This window comes from Carassius carassius, chromosome 7 (assembly GCF_963082965.1).
Source record: "Carassius carassius chromosome 7, fCarCar2.1, whole genome shotgun sequence".
Lineage (NCBI taxonomy): Eukaryota > Metazoa > Chordata > Actinopteri > Cypriniformes > Cyprinidae > Carassius > Carassius carassius.
The window spans coordinates 6,483,864-6,507,625 of record NC_081761.1 but is presented as its reverse complement, the minus strand read 5'-3'; the positions used below and the strand labels follow the sequence as shown (position 1 = coordinate 6,507,625).

Here is a 23,762-nt window from a genome sequence, read left to right as displayed (position 1 = left end):
GACCAAAATCAGTCTAAACTGAACCTTTTTACATGATACAGATATTTATAAAGATTCGTATTTAATAACTTAATTCTTATGTAATGATTATTAAATGTATGATTCTTCAAATCGTAAAATGTGAATATTTAAAGACAGAGAGACAGCTTCTTCTGTTTGAGTGAAACAGCATCTTAGACCAACCACGTCAAACACTACATACAAATACAGTTTAACCTGCAGTGCATGGATCTAGCGGTCTTATATGTAAGTATTTAGTGGTGGATATCTTAACTTCAGTGGCCTACATAAACTGACGGTATCCATTCAGTACCATGGACAGCGCCAATGTGTTGCTTTTGCACGATACCACTGTGGTCATTATCTAAATCCAAGTAGCGTACAATTAGCCTGATGTTAGGTTAAGAACAGTTCACGATGCCGTATTGGTTACGAGATTTATAATGGAGATATGGCAAATGAGAAAAAGGAGGATTTCATTAACTCGGCAGTAACAGTCTATTAGTAAGCTATTGTTCTCCAACCTCACCTGTTAGTATACATCAGTTTAACAGTAAAAACGTGAGACAACATTATTAACTTAACAGTACAATAATGTTCCTTTCCCAATTAAAAATTCAGGCGCAGGATGATGACGACTAGACTGACTAGGCAGTGGTCCACCCAATGAGAGCTGCGAACGGTGATTTTGGAAATAGTTGTGGGTGTCCATATCAGTGATGAAATTTTTCTAGTAAAAATGTATCGCTACTTCTATAACTGATCGTCAATACTACATCGAACAAATAGCCTTGTGATCGCCAGTGTGATCCATCGACTAATCCATATTGGAGATAGGCCTACCGTCTTCTATTTGCGCTTTGCATCTGAAAACGAAAATTCCCCATTGCCATGATCACTCAAGCGAATGCTTTATGGAGAGTATTCGACTACTGGCGTGAAAACGGCTGCGCGATTCACCGAGGGCCGCGGAGATAGAATGAAACGAACGCTTTCGGAGAGACTGGATGTTGGAGACTTCGTCAGAATATGCCATACAAGACAGCATATCAACGATTCACCATTACATGACATGGATAAACATCCGTGGTATGTTTTATTTCTAGCTTTTTCTACAGATGCAGTGTCTATCAGTAATTTCCCAAACCGGTTCCAGAAGACATTTTGTAAAGCACACAGATATATAGCTTCCCGTTAGCGCCCCAGCAAGCATAACTACGCTCTAAAATGTATTAAGTCCTAAATATTTTATGCTAAGGTTTTTGATAAAACAAATATTTCCACTACGCCGCAGATGCGTCATGGCGTCATGCGACGTTTTAAATAGCCCTCACTATCACTTTTAAACTGGTATTATATAATATAGCTATTATATTTACTACAAGTTCAACCAAAAAAAAAACATGGTTACTAGTTAAACCGTGGTAACCACAAATTAACCATGGTTTTGCTACACTAGTTTAATGGTAACCTTATTTGTAGTAAAACTATGGTTATAAAAATGGTAATCTTTAGGCCTAAAACCATGTTTACTACGCGTTAACTACAATAAAACCATGGTTAATTTTCGTAGGGTATACTTAAAAATATGAGTAATATGATTAGTAATATGAGCGCTTTTAAAAGACTAAAAGCTCGTACTTTCTTATGTGGGTTAATATGTAAAAACTGTTGATAGCATAGTTTCTCGTGAGGTAAAAAAAAAAAAACCCCACAAACACAAAAGTGGTTTTCTTCTGTTTTAAACAATTTACGTAGGCCTATGTTACATTTTTGGTAGTTGCCACATTTTTGGTTGTTGATGTTGGCACATATGATATAAAAAAGGCCGACAAATGTAGCGTTGTTGTTTATTTTTGTATTTACACTACGCTTTTAAATCATTTTTAAAAAACCAAGGTAAGTTTGTTCAAGTTTCGTATTCAAAACACCTTATTGATGTTTTGCGTCACCTAAAAATAGCTTGCTCTACAAAAATAACAGCAACCAAAACGTTATTTATTTACTTCCCCTTGTCCTTACTCCAGACATGAAAAGTTTTTGTCAGCTGAAACGTGCAAATTGTTTAGTGCAGGGCTCCAGGAGCATGAGATAAACGCTGTGTGCGCTCACGTACCTTTTAAGGACGGAGAGTAACACTTAGTTCAATTGGCTTCACAGGCTCATAATCAATCAACCAAACGCGCACCTGTTCGGGAAGAATCGTGGAGTGTTGCTGTCGGTCTGAGCAATGGCCGCTCCAAGAAGAATTCATCTCACCGCTCTCTCAAGCAATGCATGCTTTCCTCTTCCCACCATCCCCAATGCTGGTGACCAGCCTGTCAAACAGGGTTTACCTGCACCGACGCCTGCGGCTGGATCGCCCCCACCTCCGCATCCTGCGACAAGAGTGGAATTAAAACTCTTCGAGTCGGATGAACAACGCTGCCCGGAGTTTAGCTACCTGGATTTGATCAGCTCGAAAGTAAACAAGCATTGGCACTGATTTATTTTCTGAATTTCACTTGTTGTGTTAATCATGATTTCAAGACAACATTTCAAAACTGTTTACAAGTATGCAAGAATAAAAGTACTGCAAAATATAAATGCTCTGAGTTTGTATTTAACAACTTTCAATCAGAACACTTTTGAATTTTGTGGGGAAATAGTCAAAAGTTAAATACTCACTTGGAAAATTGCTTTTGATCCAGAAGTAGCAGTGTTGACAAAGTAAGCATCTACTTTGTTGTTTAAATTTCGAATTAAGTAAAATTTTTAATATGTAGGCCTATAAATCATTATCTAACTGAATTCAGCAGGCGATATTTGTATTTGACCAGTATTCAGTTTAATTAATTTTCGAGTTTTTCATCAATGTGCCTACGAGTCCTTGAGGATAAAACCAGTTCTGGTGGATGTAGGAAAATCAGTTGTTTCTCATTTTAAGGAAACCACTGAGAAAAAGAAACCACAGACATTAGAGGAGTTGGTTGAGGACAAGGAGAGAGAAGAACTGGAGGCGCTTGCAAAAAAGTTTGATGCAAAATACGTGAGTATGAATTCTGCCAAGATTATATTTCTAGCTTTATCATGTTAGTGCTGTGGATAATGGAAAAAAAGTACATTTCAAAGGTCACTGCACTTGCTGATGCATATGGTGATTCAACAGGATTAAGCTTATGTCAAATTTAGTGTTTTGTGTGTGCATGTTTAAAGCTATTCATTAACATCCACCCTTTTCTTGTTTAGGGTGGAGGTGGCAAAAGAAAAAAAGACAGGTTACAGGATCTGGTGGATATGGGCTTTGGTTACGATGAATCGGATTCATTCATTGATAACTCTGAGGCTGTAAGTTCAGGCCAGATGATAGCCTATATCAAATTAGGAATGTTTTACTCAAGTCGTCTTTTTCCCTGCATGCCGCAGTATGATGAGCTTGTCCCAGCTTGTCTCACCACCAGATACGGAGGCTTCTACATCAACTCTGGAACTCTGCAGTTCCGCCCAGCCTCTGAGAACGAGAATGATTTTGAGGACAGCGGTTTTAAACCTAAGGTGTGTCCTTTGTTGCAAAAATTGCAGTGCCAGTTTGTTGTGTACAGTTTTTTTTCAGCTGTATGCAAAAGATTAAGACACCATACATTGTTAAATCTTATTTGCTCTGATTCCTTTCTCAGAAGCGAAAGCTTAAGCAAGGAAAAGACAAGAAGATTGGGAAGAAAAAGAAAGAGGAACACATGCTTACTAAGGACGAAGCCAGAAAAAGGTTTTTGCTGCCGGATAGATTACAATGTTTACTACTCTTAATTTTCATTGATTCTTTCTTAAATGCCCTCATTGTTTGCTTTATCCTTCTTCTCAGCACCCCACCAGACAAATCATCTGCGAAGAAGAAGAAAAATAAGAAGCCACTAAGTATCGATAAGATGCTGAAGAAGTTCCACAGGGAAAAGCTTCAGCAGCTGCAGATGTTCAATAATAGAGAGAGAGATTTGCATGCTCTCAATGACACTGTGCAAGCTGAGGTTCAAGAACCGCCCATATCAGCTGACCCTCTTCTCACACTCATTGGTTCTGCCAGTGCAGATGACCTCCTTCAGGCGGTCAAAGCAGCAGAGCAAGACTTTGACTTAGATGGACTCTTAGGGGAGCCGCAGAACATCTGCTCTCCAAGCCTGGAAGATAACGGAGAGGCTCTGGTAGTGTCCGTCACTGAGAAACCCACAACATTACTTCCCGATGGTCTGCCACCTACATTAGAGCAACACATTAAGGAGCTTTCCCAGGTATTATTTGCTCTTACAACTTTAGAGTAGTTTTCAGGAATATGCAACTTATTCTTATATGCATTACTTATGTTGTTGTTTAGGCTGTTAAGAAAATTGAAGGACAAAACAAGCTGGAGATTTTGTCTTCAGAACTCAACAGTGTTCTACTAGAGTAAGTTGCATTACATTTATTATATAACGGGTAACATTTTGCGACGCATACTTTGTATCTAATATATTGATTCTTTCTCTTTGTATGTTCAGTGTGGAGGTGAACTCTAAACAGCTAAGTGGGAAAGTGCGCTCCAGAATCTTCTCATACTTGGCATCACAGCTGTCCTGTAGCAAAGGCACTCTGGTTAAAAGAGTCAAAAAACTCCACAGTCTACAGCAGGTCTGTGAACTTACAAAACTGCATGAGCCTTCAGCATAGTGACATGACTTTGATCATAATCGATCAAAATTAAATACAATTTTATAATAGATTTTAAAAGATTTTAAAATATATTGTTTAAAGGTTTGAGGTCAATAACTTTTTGAAATAAATTAATACTTTTAGTTAGCAAGGACGCACTGAATGGAAATGTGAAGTCATGGTACAAAAGTAAAAAAAAAAAAAAAAAAAAAATCTCTATTTTTATATAAATGTTTTTCTCTTGAACTTTCTATTCATCAAAGAATCCAGAAAAAAACTGTCACATTTCTACAAAAATATTAAGCTGTTTTCAACATCGATAAAACTTTTAAATGTTTCTCAAGCAGCAAATCAGCATATTAGAATTCTGAAGGATCATGTTACACTGAAAACTGGAGTAATGATGCTAAAAAACAGCTTTGCATCACAGGAACAAATTACAAAATTTATAATATATATATATATATATATATATGTGTATATGTTATTTAAAATTGTAATGTTATTTCACTATAGTACTGTCTTTCTTTATTTTTGATTAAATAAATATAGCCTTGGTGAGAATAAAGTGAAAGTGATGTGACATACAGCCAAGTATGGTGACCCATACTTAGAATTCATGCTCCACATTTAACCCATACAAAGTGCACACACACACTGTGAATACACACCTGGAGGAGTGGGCAGCCATTTATGCTGCGGCGCCTGGGGAGCAGTTGGTAGTTCGGTGCTTTGCTCAAGGGCACCTCAGTCATGGTATTGCTGGCCTAAGACTCGAACCCACAACCCTAGGGTTAGAAGTAAAACTGTCTAACCACTAAGCCACAACTTCCCTAATAAGAGACTACTTTCAATGTTTTTTGTATTTACCAACACTTAACATTTAAATGTGTGTGTAACTGAACTCCAGTTAAATGTCTCTGTACGTGTTGTGCTGGTCGTGTGTGTTATCAGGATGAACAGCTGCAGGAGCTGCTGAAGAAGCTGGAGAATGCAGTTGCCAGGTCCATGCCAGAACAGATCACCCGTTTCCAGAATCACTGCCAAGCTCACTCTCAAGCCAGAGCTGCCAAGTAATCAATCACTTTTAATATGCATAACTCTATTTTACTGACTCTTTAATTGGTTTGAAGTTTTCTATTAGAATGCAACTTCGGTTTAATTTGTATGTTCTTTTTGTGTTTTAAGACTCGAAGCTGAGAAAGAGAGGGGGATTGATGGCTCTGAAGAAGAAGAAGAGGAGAGGGGTGGAAAACGAGTGTTTGGGCCTCGCAAGAGGTTCAGATGGAATGAAGAGATCAGGTCGGGTCTTGTGTGTGTGTGTGCGCGTGTGATTATTAAAGCTCTCTTGATTGCTACTAGTAAATGCTGTACATTCTCATTACATAGTCTTTGAATTTAATGAATACCAGAACTTGTAATAAGATTAAATATTATTAATTAATTGTGTAAGCACTGGTCATCAGTATAAACAAATATCACTGAATGGACTTTTACAGGGAGTTACTCTTTGAGATTGTCAATTTGAAGATGATTATTTATGATTCGGAGTCGCCCACATGCTCTAGTTTGGAAGAATATCTGAAAGTGTTCCTAGAGGCTGATGTTAAACCACTTTGGCCTAAAGGATGGATGCAATCCAGGTATACAAAGTAAATTATTAATACTCTGAAATTTTGGACATAAGTGAAATCTCTAGGGCCAAGTTAAAGTTGTTCATTTACATTTACAAGTGACGAGTAATTCAAAACAAACTTGTCTGTTTTTATCATCATTACTCCAGTCTTCAGTGTCACATGATCCTTCATTCATTCTCATATGCTGATTTGCTGCTCAAGAATTCTTCTTATTATTAATGTTAAAAACTGTCATACATTGTTTTCAGAATTCTGTGAATAGAAGGTTCAAATGAACAACATTTGTCTATTACTGTCACTTTTGATCAATTTAAAGCATTAGAATCTGCATTAAAAAAAATCTGATATTTTGCTTCACAGATAAGCAAATAATAATAATAAAAAAATCAAACATCAGTGTTCAGGCATTATGAAACCTTGCTTGGGGTTAATCGTTATTAATAATTTGATTTAATTTCTGTCCTGTTCTTAATAGGATTCTGCTTATAGAAACCCGAAAAGCACATGGCCACATCACAGGTGTTGTGTAAGTATGATTCTACACTACTACACAGTTCCTAGATACTGTATTTATCCAACCCTTCTGAGGAAAATTTGTCATTATTTTTTCTAACTGTTATCAGAAAAGACAAATTAACGTGTAAACTTAACCAAAGTTCTTGTTAATAAATTGCCCTTTTTCTTGATTTTACAGGGCAAGAAAGAAGCCAATAGGTACAACAAAACTAAAAAAGGTACATCAGAAAAAACTGCAAACCCCAGCCGTAGAGTACACCGCTGCATGTCGCATTCTTTAGGAAAATATAGGTGGAAGTCTGGTCCTAAACCTTGCTTTTTCAAATGTTGAATGCACAGGTCAGTACTGCCCTTGAGCACCCAGAAATTCAGGGCCCACCAGCACTGAAACGCAAACGCCTGAGTGTACCTGTGAGCATGCAACCTGAAGCCACGCTGAGCACCACTGCCAAAACGCCATCAAACACACAAACATCTGCCACCTTCTCCACCCATCCATCTAATCAGAACCACAAGGAAGGTGATAAAACTGAGAACCATCAGACCAGCACTCAGAGAAGTCCAGTGATCGCAGAGGGAGCTGGGTCGGTCCAGATGATGTGGACCAGGTCTGTTATGGATTCCGATTCAAAGCGGCCCCAGACTGGAGAGAGGGTGACTCCAAAACTGACGCTGGTGGCGCCGCCAGATGGTGCTGAGGGGGACTGTCCATCCATGGTGCAGGGAGTGGCCAGGCTGCTCACTACCACCTCAGTGGGTGATGCACCAGTTTCAATGGCAGCAGTAAGTTATTTCAAAGAAAAATGCAAAAAAGACACACATTGGTTGCTTCCTAGATGTAGATCATATAATCTGTATATGATCTACATCTAGTGTACACACACACTTATACACACACTTTAAAATGTTATATATATAATAAAAAAAACTATTTCAATATCATCTTTATTTTAAAGTGTAATTTTCTACATCATTACTCCAGTCTTCGTTGTCACAATTCTTCAGAAATCTAAAGTTGCTTCTCAATAATTTAGAATGTCAAGGAAAGTTTCATTTATTTCAGTAATTCAACTCAAATTGTGAAACTCAAACTAATTCAGTCTGTGTGCACTGAATTTAAATGCATAAGTCTTTTGGTTCTTTTAATTTTGATGATTTTGGCTCACATTTAACAAAAAACCACCAATTCACCATCTCAACAAATTAAAATACTTCATAAAACCAATAAAAAACAAAACATTTAGTGAATTGTTTGTCTTCTGGTAAGTATGTTCATTTACTGTACATGTACTCAATACTTTATTGGGGCTCCTTTTGCTTTAATTACTGCTTCAATTCTGCGTGGCATGGAGGTGATCAGTTCGTGGCACTGCTGAGGTGGTGTGGAAGCCCAGGTTTCTTTGACAGTGGCCTTCAGCTCATCTGCATTGTTTGGTCTCTTGTTTCTCATTTTCCTCTTGAACCATAGATAGCCCATAGATTCCCTATGGCAGTGGTTCCCAACCTTTTTCAGTTCGCGGCCCACACAACCAAACACATACTGTATATTTGTGCGGCCCACTGCAAAAAAATGAACTGACCCTGCTATTGTTGGGTTAATAATTTAGTACTCAAAAGCTAGATTGTTAACTGTCTTTATTGAATGAACTGGCAATGACCAGAAAATAACTCGGGCTGGCAACGCTCCGCAAAACAGGAAAACCAGGCAGAGCTCGGCAGCAGGTAGACAGTCAGCGGAGCAAGCAGTCAGGAGGGAACATGTTGACAGCCATTTATGCATGTTTGAATTAGTTGTTCTGTAGCATATGCAGCAAAAATATCTAAATTGGCGTTTTATTCTTAAACCAATCAGCGAGCTCGAATAGTGGAAGCATAGTTACAGTTTAATATTTATTTTTTGTTATTTCATTATATATATATATATATATATATATATATATATATATATATATATATATATATATATATATAGCCTAAGAGGGAAGGGATTTGTTTTAAAAGCTTTTGTTTATAGTTGGACTGAATAAAACTTATATTCTTCTTTGCTTGTGTTTCAGGCAGCTGGTGAGATCTCCTGTGGGAACCCAGCGCTTCCCACTCCTTCTCTATCGCTCCTTCCATCCTCTTACCCCACCACAGTACAGCCGGGTGTTTTACCGAGCTTTGCCCCCCTGCATGCTCTCCCGTTCCCTGGGCTCAGCTCTGGCACCAATCTCCCTGGACAGCCTCAGGCCTGCAATGGAGCTGTTTTTCCTGGCCAAGCAACGGGAACTTTTCAGCATGGTCTCGCACACGGTGAGCAGATATTGATCCTGAAAATAACCATAGAACTTGGTAAGCATCATCTCTGTTTGTTTAAAGGTAGAGTGTGTTATTTATGCTTCAATTACTGCACAAAACAACTGATTCCATAACTATTCTAGGATTTCAAACTACACACTTCACCTTTAACTACATACAGGGGTTTAATAAATTCATAATCTTTGTGTGATGTTTAATGCACTTTGCTCCATCCCTGTAATGTTACATTTGTCATCCTGGTGTTTTCTTCTTCTTCCTCCTCCTCTCTTTCCTGTTTCAGGTAACTCCATGCTGTGCTCTAGCACGCTTCATCTTCTGTCTGTCCCTGTTTCTTCTCCTGCTCCTCTTCATTCTTTAACACCATGGCTCTTTGGTTTAGGTAACTTTACACACCTTTGGGAAAGCCCATTGAGACAGTTGAAACGCGCTCACATTGCTCATGTTCATCTCAATTAGGGCTGCGAAATATTGAAATAAAAACTATACTTTTTATATTTTTTTTACAGTATTATTTAAATAATAATTATTATTATTACAACATTTATCATTTAAAAAATGTATTTATAACAATCTTAATTTTTCAAGTTTTCCCCAAGAAAAATTATATATACACATTTTTTTTATGTAAATCTTTCCAATATTGTGCAGCTCTTGATTTGATGTTTGCTTGCTTGCTTTATATATCTTTTTTTTTTCTTTAGCTGATTGTTTTGAGTTTATATTTTTAACTTTATTTGAAGTGTGACAAGTAATGCATGAATCTGAGTTTTAGTTTAGCTGATCATCTCTAGTTTCATATACAGTGCCCTCCACTAATATTGGCACCCTTGGTAAATATGAGTAAAGGTGGCTGTGCAAATAAATATGCATTGTTGATCTTTCAGACCTGTCATTCAAAAAAATTCTAAACTTTCATTGAAGTAAAACAATTGAAAGTGGGTAAAAAAAATCTCATGATGAAATAAATGTTTTCAACGATAGGTTCGGATCTTGTGAATTTTTTTGAATGAAAGATCAAAAGTATAAACAATGCAGATTTCTTTTCACAGCCGCCTTTGCTCATATTTACCAAGGGAGCCAATATTGGTGGACAGCACTGTTGTTAATAATAAATTACATTATAGTTGACATATACAAAGTGACACAGTTTGGTTATATAATAAACCAATCATTTCATTTTTAGTTTTTTTTTTTTTTTTGGTTGTGTGTGTGTGTGTGTGTGTGTGTGTGTGTGTGTGTGTGTGTGTGTGTGTGTGTGTGTGTGTGTGTGTGTTTTTTTTTTTAACAAAATAACGTAGACTGTATGATGTCATTGTTCTAGTTTTGTAGTGTTTTAAAATCAACATGAAATCCAAATGGACTCCAATTACTTGTAATACATTTGCACATTTGAATAACTGTGTAATGCATATTCCTGGTTTTACTATGTATTACTAATTTTCCAAATCAATACATTTATTGAATTAATTTAAGCCCTCCCATATTTTAAATTATGAAATCATATGAAGGAATTGTGAAATTATAAAAGTAAAATGTGTCATGTGTGTCGTTTCATGTTGATTTGCTTAAATTAGGCCAGCATTACATTGAACAATCACATTAGTGTTATTTTGAGAGATAAAATAACATTTTGTTTTATGACAGATGGAAGCCAGATCCACACAGATGGTCTAAACGCTCGGAGAAAACTACATTAATGGCCATTAGAATGAAATGAATGATGGCTGTTACCTAAAGCAAAATTAAGATTATGAAGACGGAGCTGATATAACTGAACATGGATTTGAATTCTAATTTAAAAAGCAGATTAGGAGACATTTTGTTTGTATATTTTAGAATCAAATCTCTTTCAAAATGAATGTTTGTTTGGAGAGAAAAAAACGCACTTATTGAGAATGGACGTGAGGACTATAATCAAAGTCTTTTGTTTTTCACAGTATTGATTATAATTTAAATGCTATGAACAGCCATGTGACCTCAGTGCAGTGATATTCACCCTTACGTTCAACTTCTAAGGCGGATACATCTTCTGTAAATTCTTCTGTATTCATATACCTTCTCTCTCTCAGAGGTGATCTACCAGTGAAGATCCACGATCCTAATTTATTAAATGAAACGAATGATATTCAATTTATTAAATGAAACGAATGATATTCAATTCAGTGTTCAACTACAGTGTTATTTTTAAATACATGTTTGCAATGAAAATATAAAGGAGCTCAGAATCTGTTGTAATAGTCAAAGCTAGAGACTGCACTTTTTCTTGTTTTGTTGTTGGACTGGGTGATGAAAATGATGCCAGTGTAATGATCTCAGGGCTGTTTAAGTATAGTGGCCGAGTTATTGAGAAATGCTGCAATATCTGTAGAGAACATGCACTCGCTTTTGTTTTTGAACACATTGAAAAATGACTTATTTAAATATTTGAAGGTATACTGTGGAAATAAAGTTTCCTAAAATATTGTATTGTTGACATTCTATTGTTGGAGGTCAGATTTTCTTTTTTTTTTTAGCCTTTTTTCTCTACATTTTTGTACATATGAATGTTGAGAGTGAATACAGTTTTGTCAAGCCTCATTTCTTGTCTATGCAAAGTTGGAAGAGAGCTCAGCAAAACGGATGTTAAATTGCTGTTGTTTAATTACCTCTACACCATATGTGACCTCTCCTGAAGAAATCAGATGAGATACTGACTGAAAGTATATCTGAACATTACCATGCACAGCTGTTCTGTAAATCTGTAAAATCTTTCTTAACCTATACACTAGTTGCAACATTTAAACAAAAGTAACCTAAAAATATATAATGAAAGCTTTAAAGACAACTCCTACGCTGACCAAAGCAGATGTTTAATGCGTTTCCAAGAATCTAAACGGATAAATGAATCCTTAATTAAATATGCAGATGTGCTAAAGACTAAATTTAAAAAAAAAATTCTTCTTCAGTCAAGTAGCATTTAAATTATAATAATTATAATGTGGCCACAGAACAAATTTATTTTGAAATAATAAAACTTAGTAAAATATTAGTTTGGATTATTCATGCAATGTCCGAACTGTTAGAACTCTTCTGAGCGTGTTATTAAGCCGGCGCATGAGGCGTCAACTTCTTGCTTTATGGCAGGTCGCAGACTTGCATTACTTACTTCACACTCTATCTACAATCTCAATTAGTAGTGTCAATGCTCCACCTTAGAGATAGGTGGAGGTAATGCACTTATAATTCTGCTATCTGCCATAAAGTAAGAAGACAACGACGCCTCATGGCCTGCTTGAGAACACACTTAGAAGAGTTCGGATATTGCGTGAATAAGATGGTAAAAAAAAAAAAAACTATATAAATACTGTTCAGTTTCTTGCACAGATTAATTGTTTTGTGTCTTTACACATCAATGTTTTGTCATGAGCCGCAAGGTTTGATTTTGGTTTTAAGTTTTTTTTTTTTATTATTATTGCATGTTTTAGCCGTGATTTCCATCTACTTACATTATAAGAGTGATAGACTGCAACAGTTTCAGTTAAAAATCTTGTTTTGTGTTCTACTGAAGAAACAAAGTTACCTACATCTTGGATGCCCTGGGGGTAAGCAGATAAACATCAGATTTTAATTTTTGGGTGAACTATCCCTTTAATGGAGTTCAAACTTTAGTGTAACATCTTTTTTGTATTGGTTGTAAAGGGTCCATTGCCAAAGTACACACTGATATCACGTGTCGTTACGGGATCTTTACGGGTTGTGTGTGAAAGCACGCACATATCCCGGGTAATCACTGGAAGTGTGAAAGTGCAAAATCTAGCGACCCGGGAACAATTGCCGGAACACTTTACCCATGTATTTGCCGGAATGGCAGTGTGAAAGGGGCTATAGACACACGCCTCTTTCAAATAGCGCTTCATACTTTCTCACACACTCACAGGTCAGAGAGTCTGTTTCAGCTTCAGAAGGGAGTTATGAAGGTGTGTATTGACACGAAGCTCTTGCGGAGAGTGATTCTGTTTTAATCCTCGAGGACAAAGACATTCTAGGGCTGACAAAAAGCAATTCTGAATGAGCTCTTAAACAGCACAACAAGCTACTGGTCCATTTCTGTAAGTGTATCTTCTTGCATGTGGGTTTTTATGGCTTTCCTGTCATAAGTCCAGCTCCATGAGGTGACAAATCAATATATAACAGTAGGCTACTTTTTTCTTTATTAAGGTTCCTCAGATGGTTTCCCAGAGATTTTAACATGAATTTCAAAGAAACAAACCTACTCCAGATTAATAATGGTGTTATGCTTAAATTTAGGGCTGGTAATTGGAAATGTGCTTGTTCGATCTCCACAAGAAATGAACTGTGAGCTATCACCATTGTGCATTTGAGCCAGTCATTTAACTTAAGTGGGGTTGTTTGTTGCTTTGCATAAAAGTGTCTGCTGAATGACTCTTTACTTACTAATGAAGACACATAAGTGCATAAAGAAGACTGGAAGGTAAATAAGAGTCAACACATCTGGGACTACAACAAAAGGTCCTTTTGTACATTTATGGTGTGTATTTGCAACATGGAGTAAACTGTTGCAGCTTTTTTTTTTTTTTACCTGCTATAGATGCGCCTCTCTCTGTCCAGTCCCTTGGCACCATCCTTGAGTTTAGAGAAGCAGCTGATGCACTGACGGAAGCAGAGTCTGATGTGAGAGTGGGAGGAGTGGATCTGAAAAAGGAGATCCTGCTTCATCCCTTAACGTCACAATAATACCATCACTATGGCTGTACCTGTCTGGAGACAAAAACACCCCTGTGTACTGTCCTGGTAATGTTAAAATATGTGCACTGACAACTTTCTGTCCTTATTTACCAACCAAGGTGCCTTTCCAAACTCAAATACAGAGAGTTTGAGTATTCCATAATGTTTGTTTTGTGACTCCTCCCCCAATTCTTAAGAGCTCCACCTCCATCATAACATGGCTTAAAAAAGAAAAGAGCCAAGCACTGACATAATCAATAATCTCACACAGCTGGAAAAATATTTAGGTGAAGATGAGCTTGTTTTGCTGGGATTATTTAAGGTAACTCAGGAATTTTATTTAGTGTATCTGTCATTTTACCCAGTTATATTCAGTGAATTCATTTGAGAAACAGTCACGTATTTGCAGAAGTCCTGTAAGGCATCATGTTTTATTTTTGTCATTTAAAATATATTTTAGTTACATACTGCTGTTTATAATGGGGTTTTTTCTTACAGTGGAATGATTTACAGTTGTTTTGGAAAATTGAAAATGATTCATGATTGAGCCATAAGATTGTTTTGTTTTTATAATTGTTGATATAAATTTGTTACCAATTTAAAAAAAAAGAATTATATATTATCATGTTTTTCAGTAATCTTGTCAAAAACAGGAAAACAAGCTTTCTCGTATAGAGCAGAGTGATTTGCAAATTTGATCAAATTATTTTAACAGAATCTGTGTAAATAATTAATTAATTCAACATTTATATAGTAGCTAAAGATTTTAAAGCATTAAAACATCATTATGAATGTTTATTAAATTATTTTAAAGAAGTTGAAATGGATTCGTTCACAATTCAGTCATAACTGAAAATTTATTTGAAAGCATTAAAATATCACTATAAATGTTTTGCATTTTATTATTTTATCTTTTTTTTTTAAAGAAACCCTTCACATGAAGGATTCATTAATGAATCAGTCATAACTAAACCCGTTTTACATCATTAAATGTCTTTACAAACGTTTTGCAAATTTGATGAAAAAAAGTGTTAAAATATCTTTAAATGTTTTCCAAATTTGATCAAAAGGATCAGTTCAAAGGAAGGACATGTACACCAAAGATGTTTTGTTTTATTTTATTTTTCTACTGTTGTATCACCCACTATTAATGATGCTCCTCATTCTTTATACACTACAGGATCTTGAGGAAGCATAGTGAAAGTGTTTTATAAAACAGCCGCTGACATTGCTGACCTGCCCTTTGGAGTAACAGGACATGATGAGATCCTAAGCAAGTATGAAATCAGTGGAGATGCTGTTCTTCTCATCAGGAAGGTACGAATTTCACTACCTCCACATATTACTAAAATGTCCTAAAACAATAAGTTGGATTCTTTTTACAGCACATGATGAATTGTCTCTCTCATTCATGTACATCATTTTCTTTAGTCTGAACCTGATGAGCAGTTTGAGATGGGAAGCGCCACAGTGAAGAAAGATCTTGTTCAGTTCATCAGACTCTATGAGATGGAGCTTGTGACCGAGTATAATGACATTGTAACCTTCTTTATGTATATTTTAATATATAGGCATTATGAAATATAGTAGATGTATAAAAATAAAAAACCTCGTTCCTTCATAGGTTCATTCCAGACAGCATCTAAGATCCTGAACTCAGAGGGGTTTACTAATAAAATTGAGGAAGGATTTGAAGAGATATACCAGCCTTTTAAAACCACTACAGGAAAGCTCACAACCACGTAAAATACTGCAAAATAAAATAAAATAAAATGATGGTACACATTAATGCCAACAATAGAAACGTCCACAGAAATGCTGTATGATATTGTTTTTTATTAAACTCTGTCGTTTGGTTCTGTTTTGAGATGATTGATGTGAGTGAGCTATGGACTGATCAGTTTGAGGCGCACACTCTTTTAGAGCTCTGTTTTAGAGTTACCAAGTATAGAGAGAGAAATAAAGCAAGTGCTTTTTATCTTTTTATACTTTCATTAGAACACTGTATTTTAACTTGAATTACACACAAATGTAAAAAAAAAAAAATGTTTTTAATTAATGTAATATATTAAAATAATTTTGTTTGTTAATTATAATTTTTAATTATAATTTTGATCATATATATAATGTTTTGTTATGTTTAATTTAAAACTGTATATAATTAATTCAGTATTTCTGCAACTGTAATATATAATGTATAGAACTCAAAAGGTCTGTATAATTTGTGTTTTATAGCCTAAACTGCGAAGTGAGCCAATTCCTGAAAACTGGGACATGCAGCCAGTGAAAGAGCTGGTTGGGATGAACTTTGGAAAAGTGGCTTTTAACCATAATAAAAATGTCATTGTCTTGTTCTCGAAGTACCTCCAATGTTAGAACACCTCGACTTGAGATCAAGTTTGTGTGTCTACACCAGGGCTATTCAAATCTTGCCAGAGTTTGGCTCCAACCCTAGTCAAACACACCTGAGCATACTAATCAATGTTTTTGGGATCATTAGAAAATCACAGGCAGGTGACTTTGATCAGGGTTGGAGCTAAACTCTGCACCGCATTGGCCCTCCAGGGCAAGATTTGAATAACCCTGGTCTACACTAACAGCTCACTGTATTTCAAGTAATCTGTGTTAATCAAATATTTGTAAATTAATTTAGAGGTATGATTATACCTGTGTTTTCTGACATTTCCAGATATATCAAAATACAAGTTAAACATGAGCATTTTGAACAATGTATATTTAAATAGACCCACTGTGGAGCAGTGAAAATTGTGCTGTTTCCACTGTGGGAGGAGCTTGCTGGACATTTTAGTGTAAAAGATGATGTTGTCGTTGCCAAAACTGACATTACAGCCAATGATGTAAACCATCATTTAGGAGAAAAATACCCATCGATCAAATTATTTCCCGCTGTTTATTCAGAGAGGGTACGCAGTCTCTTCCGACTAACTGTTCTCTCATATTTGAGATTTAAAATTTCATATTGATTGTAAATCCATATTTAGGACAGCCATGTTATTGTTAGTCTTTGTGCTAAATAAATGAGTTGTATATTGTATCGTTTAGGACCATCCATTACTTAGTATTAGTATTTTATAAAGATCATACTAAAACGTTTGCCAGGTCGTACCATTTTCTGGCAAGAGGAAGCTGAAACCTAAATGGTAACATTTATTAAAAAGAGACTGAAAAAGCCAAGGTAAGATATTTCCCTCTCACAGTAATAGGCTGTTTGACTGAATTATTTATTGTGCACATTCATGCCTTGCTTGTGTACTGTATATGCCGCAGGAGGAGGCACGGAGGAAGAAGTATCTGAAAGAACAGAAGGCTGCGGTGAAAGAGGGAATCTGGAACTAAAGCACTTGTATTGATTTGTTTGAAACTATTATTTTATTGAACATTTTTGATATACATTACCATTCAAAAGTTTGGTACTTGCCCACCTTTCTTTTTTGCACGTGTGTAAATGTTTCTTATGGTTCTTATTTTGGGGGTTTGGTTACTGTTACAACATATACATATTTCTCTTTTGTTTTTGATGTCTGGAAACAATAAAACGTATCTAAAGAGAGAAAAATGACCTCTGCACTGAATCAAATACATGTAGTAGTCATATTTATACTTACCTGCAAAGCCTATTTGAGTGATAAAAGAGAAGTTAACAAAATCCATCTTAAAAAGCTTGAGACTAAATATACTGGCTTATGGTTTACCTTTCCTCTCTTGTTATAGAATGAATGGCCTTTCCTGTGTTTTCCTTGTCTTCGCAGCAGTTTAGTGACAGTTTTATGTGAAAGTAACCACTCGTTCTTTTCCTGCAATGTGATTACAGTTAATAACTTTCCAAATGTATGTTTGTTTTACAGGTAAAAAAAGTCATGTTTACCTTCCAAATATAGGCTCGTCCACTGCTGACAGTGTTCAACAACCCACTGGTTCAGAGACCGATATTACCTCTCCTGATGCTAATGGAGCAAGACCTTCGATTTCACTGACTCCACTGTTGCCCCCAACAGGCCTTGAAGCTTCTGCCAGGGAACTTGCCCTGAAGATGAAGATTAGGAGTCTGAAGGTACAGGTGTACAGACTGATGGCGGAAGTGAACAGGATGAAGAAGACCAGGAAGGCCTGTGTTAATAAGGATTAAGCAGTTGAAGAAACTCTTACCAGCCAAAGCATATGCTTTTGTGAGTGCACAGATACATATGTTTCAGCGGAAGGCTCATGGTTTTCAGTGGACCACTCAGGACAAAGCTTTCTTCTTGTCTCTGCTACATGCCAGTCCAAAGTGCAACAGGCTGCTGTTTAAAGTGTTTTGTATGCCATCTGTCTGACACTGCAGAAGCTTATGAACTCTAACGATATTGAGAAGACTACTGGTGAACACAGCAGTGCTAGAGTGACTACTGACTGTAGAGTAGATGAAACAGGCACCGTATATGAAGATCCACCATTCACTGCTAATGTGGAAGCCAAAGCTGAATAGGTGGAGCAGCCAATAGACTATACACTTGACTACACACACAAAATATCTTATTTTACTTATTTGACATAATGGTAAGTGATCTTTTTTTGTTTTCAGATGTTTTTATTTTGTGAAAAATCTATGTACTGTATTTACGCTACAATAACTTGTATTTTATTATCCATCAAGGGATGATGGACTGCTTTGTGGTCATCCTCGACTTGTTAGTCAGATAGGTCAAGGAAAGTACTCTGCCAGGACCAGCTATGTTCAAGAACAAAAGAGGTCTAGGCATCTCGGAATCAGAATTGGTTTATTGTCACTAATTATGTATTAACACAAGGAATTTCACTCTGGTTAACAGACTAGCAAATATATACAGACATGCCAAAAGCAAAAACACACTGTAAAATGAGGTAAGTGAATAGGCTGAAGAAGACCATGTTGGTGTTAAAGAGGTCATGAACTGAGAAACCAAAATTTCCTTAAGAATTTGACATATAAGAGGACATTGCACTATAAAACATTATGTAAGTTTCAGAACTTTTTTATTAGACTTAAAACCGCTTATACTGAGAGCAGTCTGCCAAAATGGCAACTTTTGGTATGTTTACTCTATGATGTAATAGTGTAGATAAGCACCGCCTCTGCAGAAGATCAAAACCTGCTTCTACATCACTGCCTAGTTAGCCCCGCCCACTGATTGTAATGTAGTGTAAATAATTATAAATGGAGGTAAAGCTTTGAAGACCAGATGTTGTGCAGTTCCAAGTTGTGGAAAAACTGTTTGCATTGCCTTCTTTCTGATCCCATTGTTAGGAAGGAGTGAATGAACTTTATTTTGAATGAAGGATCCAGACCATATCAGTAAGAACTTGGTCCTTTGTTCACTTCACTTGTTTTACTGCTCATTTATTTATAAACAAGGCACAATTCGACGCAGGATTTTCAAAAAGTTTGAAACTAAGACAACATTTGTGCCGACTCTATTTGATCTGACAGTAATGTCACAAGTGTGAGTAACTTCATTACGTGGTCACCATTGCTTTGTATCTTGTTTGATATTTATTTTATTAATTATACATGTATAATTTTTAGATTTATTTTTTGCATTTTCACATTTATTACGACAGGACAGATCAGAACTGACAAAAAGTGATGTGGGCGAGAGATAGGGGGCTGGATCAGGAAAGGTCTTCGAGTCAGGATTCGAACTCGGGATGCCTGTAATGCAATGGTGCTGTATGTCCGCATGCTGGCTGCCCACAAGGCTATCGGTGCCGACATTTATGTGTTTTTGACCTAAATCACTGCAGTGCCCATATATGAGGAATGTACACTGTCAAACATACACAACTTTTAGCCAATCATAGCAATGGGTGTTTACTTCCGAGTTTACAATCCATCATGCCTATTCAAACAGCGTTCTAATGAGAGAGGGGGGGGGGGGGGTAAAAACAGGACAGAAAATAGCCTATTACTTAAAAATTTTGATTTTTTTTTTTTAATGTAAAATACTGATAACATTATAAGTTGTCCTCAGAGAATGACACAAAATAAAAACAAAGGCTGTTCATGACCCCTTTAATAATGAGTCAGTGATATATAAAATATACAGAGAGGGAAAAAAATTTAAGGAACACCTGATTAAAATAGTGGAGAAATATATCACATGCAAACATCTGTAAATAAGCCTGCACTTAATCTGGTCATAAAACGTCTAATTTTATTTGTGACATATATATCATTAGGTAGATCGTTTGATTAATATTTGTTTGTATTTTGTTTTTCCAGAACAGAGATGCTGTGCTGGAGTCTGATGTGAGTGTGTCCTACCAAAACACGTCCTGGACCTGCTGAGTGACATGAGATGAGGCCACCAGTTTCAGCAGCATTTGCTTTTGACCATGATGGAAGTGTACTGGTTTACATAGCTGGGTATATGGCCAGTAAGGTTGTGGGGAAATTCGCAGTCAGTGAAGATGGTCCCTGTACATCTCTGGTGATTCACAGTACTCATTCCTCAAGGACAAACAGTACACTCACCTCAAGGAGAGTAGATTCATAAAGTGCCCAGCATGGCACTGGTGGATTTAGTCATAGCTCTGGAGTCTATAACTTATGAAAGAAAAAATAAAATCAGCTCAGTTATCCATGCAGTTGGGATGGGTGGGAAGTTATTTACCAGTAGGATGGTGATTGTGAGTGAGGGGGAGTAGTGTGTGACATGGAAAAGTGCACTCACCTACATGGTTAGACTCTTTATACAGATCAGAATCCATCACATCTGAATTTACGCATCCAAAATGATTAAATCTCAGCCAAATTAGAGGCACAATAGAAAATTTCTCAAATTAGTCAAATTTACATTTTATGACACCTACAGTAAATGATGTATTGTCTTGTATAGGTTTTATGTTATCGGTTGTGGAATCAAACCATTAAGTACTAATTTGAGGTAAGTTTAGCCTACTTTGTGAGTATTTCCCTTTTATGCAACTTTACACATTTATTACTATTACTCCACCAGGTATGAAATATATATTGTATAATTTAAGCCCCTGGAACACACTACAAACACGACGATCTTATGATGCATTGTTGTCTGTCATAATTAAACAGTTTTGGAGACACTGGCTCTAAAAACTGTTGTTTTGTTGACATTCTTGCTTTAATGGACATTAATATAAAACAATAAAAAGTTTACTGTCAAGCTTTTATAATCCTGTTATATATTTGTTATCCAGTTTTTCTGAGGCATTTTCTTAATTTAATTTCACATGTTGGTATTCAATGTTTATAATGCTGATAATTTAACTTAAAATAATTTAAACTGAAACTGACATGGTTTCTAGAGAGAAAAGATTTTGTTGGAAAAAACGGAAGACTTAAACATAAAGTCTGTAATATAAACTGTTAAAAGGATTTGATGATCACTAGCCTACTGAATTCACATTATTCTGTGTTGTTATCATCATTCAGGTTGAATCTCAGCCTAATGTAGTAGTTTTTTTTTTTTTTTTTTTTTTTTGCAACTCCTAAAAGTGAGATCAATTTATTATCCAGAGCTATGAATTGACATCATTGCCTACAAAAGACTCTCCTGCCTGATTTATGACAAGTTATGACATCCTCACTTTCCTGAATAACCTACTGCATGCTGTCATAATCAGGTTTTAATGACAATCTTTCTGCATGGAGAAAGACCCTTTTCCTGAAAATAAAGTAATAGACTGGGTGTGAGAAAGATTACGTGACCTCTTAAACAGATTAGGTTCTGTAAACTCCTAAATCCTTTAATTGGGAAAACGCTTAGACACGTGTGGATCAGATACACATACTAGTGCTTGACAAGCACTTTGATCTACAGTAATGGACAGAACTCTAGGCCTGTCTTTTCAATCTTAAATTGCAATGTATACACAACACCAAACCCTTTATTGCAGTCAGCTATGTAGGGATTGTGTATTTTATCATCATTTGTACCACAAAAGATGGTTTAACTAATGTGACTATTATTAGATTATTATTACCCTAACAATCTTACAGTCCAGCAAGACTGCAAGTACTGCAGTAAATGTTTACATCTCAGTCCGTTATGCAACTCTAAGCTGCACGTGTTAGGCTTACCTTCTTCAGAGGATCCGCACATCATGCCTTTGCCAAGCCCCTTTCCAAACACCCTATAAAGAGCTAAACTATTCCTTCATGCTATTTCTGCAGTGGCTGTGTCTGAAGAAAGAAGTGGATGTTGGGGGCTCTGGAAATAACAGGTAGCCCTAAACATGCAAAAGATCAAGTCCCATTTCTGTCGCGCTACACCTCCAAAACCGAATTCTTGTCCTATGTGCTGCTCTATCTGGTGAAGATGCCTTTCCCGCCTGTGACAAGACCACGGAGTCTTCCTAGCTCAGGCAAAGAGAAACTTTCAGGACCATCACCTGTCATTCTGGTCAAGACCGTGGAAGAGAGAAGTTCCGTGAAGGAACGGTGCAAGAAAGCCACACCACACAAAAGTAAGCTACCTACCAGCCGAGCCCCTTCTGGCTTGAGGATGGAGGGTAAAAGCACTTGGATTATGACCTCAAGACCCGCTGATCCTTTGGGTTCCTCGACACCAACTTCTTTGAAAAGTACTTCTGGCAATAGTACCTCTACAACCAATTTGGCAACAACCTCCTCAGTGAAATCCTCAAGCAAGAAGACATTTCCTGGCAATGTTTCAGCAACAAACATTCTCACAAACTCTTTTAGTCCACAGACTTCATCAGGATCAAGCCATGGACTGAATAGTGAATCTAACTTCTCTCTCAACTTGACTCCTGAGGTCACCTTACTCCTGCAGAAACGTAGCCGTGAGAAGCAGCTCCGTGCCATCCGCGGCACCATAACAGCACCACACCAGAAAGACCGTCTGCCTGCCAAGCCAGGTTCTCGATCCAACATTCCACTTTTGAAGATCTCTCTTCTAAACGAGCATCACCGATACGATGACGTGGAATATGAGGAAGATAAAGAGAGTGTGGATCAGAGCGTTGTGCTGAAATGTTCTGAATGGCTACGAGGGGTCAAGAACACTGCTGGAGCAACAGTCCTGGGTAGAGTGGACAAAATCAGCTAGAAGAGCATTTAACAGATCGGACGCTGTGTGACCTTTTACTTGTGCTGACTTGAGAAAGGTGGTAGTTTTAAGTAGTGGTCAATTGATATGCGTCCTGCAGTGGCTGATGTCCATCCCAGCAACTGAAGAGCTGGGTGCCTTATAGCTGATTTTTACTTAGTTTAAATGGCAGAAAATGAGATGTACATATAATTGCAACACCTATTGTAAACAATTTTGAACGTCCAATGTTTACATTTCATAATGACATTGAAAATTTGTTGTCAAGGCTACTGGTATATTTCAGACCGGACTAAAATAAAATGTCCTGTTAATGGACAGAATTATTGGCTGATGCTGCAGCATATGGCACCCACAAAGCCAAGTTCATGGGTTTGATTCCCAGCGAATGCATGAACTAAAACTAAAATGCATTGCTTGAATGCAATTTAAATCCCATTTGTCAAATGCATGATGTCATGAAGTCACTGGTCTGGCTAACATATCAGTCTATCACCATTCTTGTGGACACATTGTGCATTACAGGGACTTTGCTGTTACTATAAGTGGCTTAAGGGACATGATTTAGACAGACTTAGCAACTAAAAACATCGCTCACTCGTAGAACTTCTTGATGTCATTAGCAGAGAGTTGCTGTCACTTGTAAACAAACAGCAAACACTACTGTTTCTACTACTGCATCAATCCAAAGTAGACATGACAGGAAGTAGAGCTACTCCAACATGTTCCCTGTTGCAAATTGCTTTAGATTACATTTACTAAAATACGAAAAACAGTAACATTTTGCAATATTATTACAATAAAAATCTTTTAAACACTTTATTTTAAAATGCAA

At 36.6% G+C, this 23,762-nt stretch overlaps 2 protein-coding genes across 6 annotated transcripts; both read left to right on the top strand.

The window, feature by feature from the left end:
• The first annotated feature begins 683 nt into the window (after nt 1-683).
• Nucleotides 684-11,055, top strand: LOC132143431 (ubinuclein-1-like). Of its 5 annotated transcripts, none has more exons than XM_059553626.1 (17): nt 684-1,089; nt 2,161-2,464; nt 2,927-3,028; nt 3,229-3,327; nt 3,406-3,534; nt 3,657-3,745; nt 3,842-4,265; nt 4,349-4,419; nt 4,512-4,641; nt 5,617-5,735; nt 5,851-5,964; nt 6,162-6,305; nt 6,775-6,825; nt 6,994-7,598; nt 8,873-9,110; nt 9,397-9,495; nt 10,761-11,055. In XM_059553626.1, the coding sequence occupies exons 2-14, from the start codon at nt 2,231-2,233 to the stop codon at nt 7,094-7,096; spliced, it is 1,809 nt and encodes a 602-aa protein (XP_059409609.1). In that variant the 5' UTR covers nt 684-1,089; nt 2,161-2,230; the 3' UTR covers nt 7,097-7,598; nt 8,873-9,110; nt 9,397-9,495; nt 10,761-11,055. The 5 variants fall into 5 exon arrangements, with proteins under 5 accessions (XP_059409609.1, XP_059409611.1, XP_059409613.1 ...); XM_059553628.1 differs by having other exon boundaries at nt 8,873-9,149; XM_059553630.1 differs by lacking the exon at nt 6,162-6,305.
• A 10,999-nt stretch (nt 11,056-22,054) lies between these two features.
• Nucleotides 22,055-22,927, top strand: LOC132143266 (proline-rich protein 18). Its single transcript, XM_059553388.1, has one exon. It carries the CDS (start codon nt 22,055-22,057, stop codon nt 22,925-22,927), a length of 873 nt encoding a protein of 290 aa, XP_059409371.1.
• The last annotated feature ends 835 nt before the right edge of the window (nt 22,928-23,762 follow it).

What these genes read in the sequence shown, in the direction of transcription:
- LOC132143431 (XM_059553627.1), top strand. Translation starts at nt 2,231, where the DNA reads ATGGCCGCTCCAAGAAGAATTCATCTCACCGCTCTCTCAAGCAATGCA. An exon ending in AAGGACGAAGCCAGAAAAAG is followed by an intron (nt 3,746 to 3,841) that starts GTTTTTGCTGCC and finishes CCTTCTTCTCAG; the next exon opens with CACCCCACCAGACAAATCAT. An exon ending in AAAGGATGGATGCAATCCAG is followed by an intron (nt 6,306 to 6,774) that starts GTATACAAAGTA and finishes TGTTCTTAATAG; the next exon opens with GATTCTGCTTATAGAAACCC.
- LOC132143266 (XM_059553388.1), top strand. Translation starts at nt 22,055, where the DNA reads ATGTTGGGGGCTCTGGAAATAACAGGTAGCCCTAAACATGCAAAAGAT.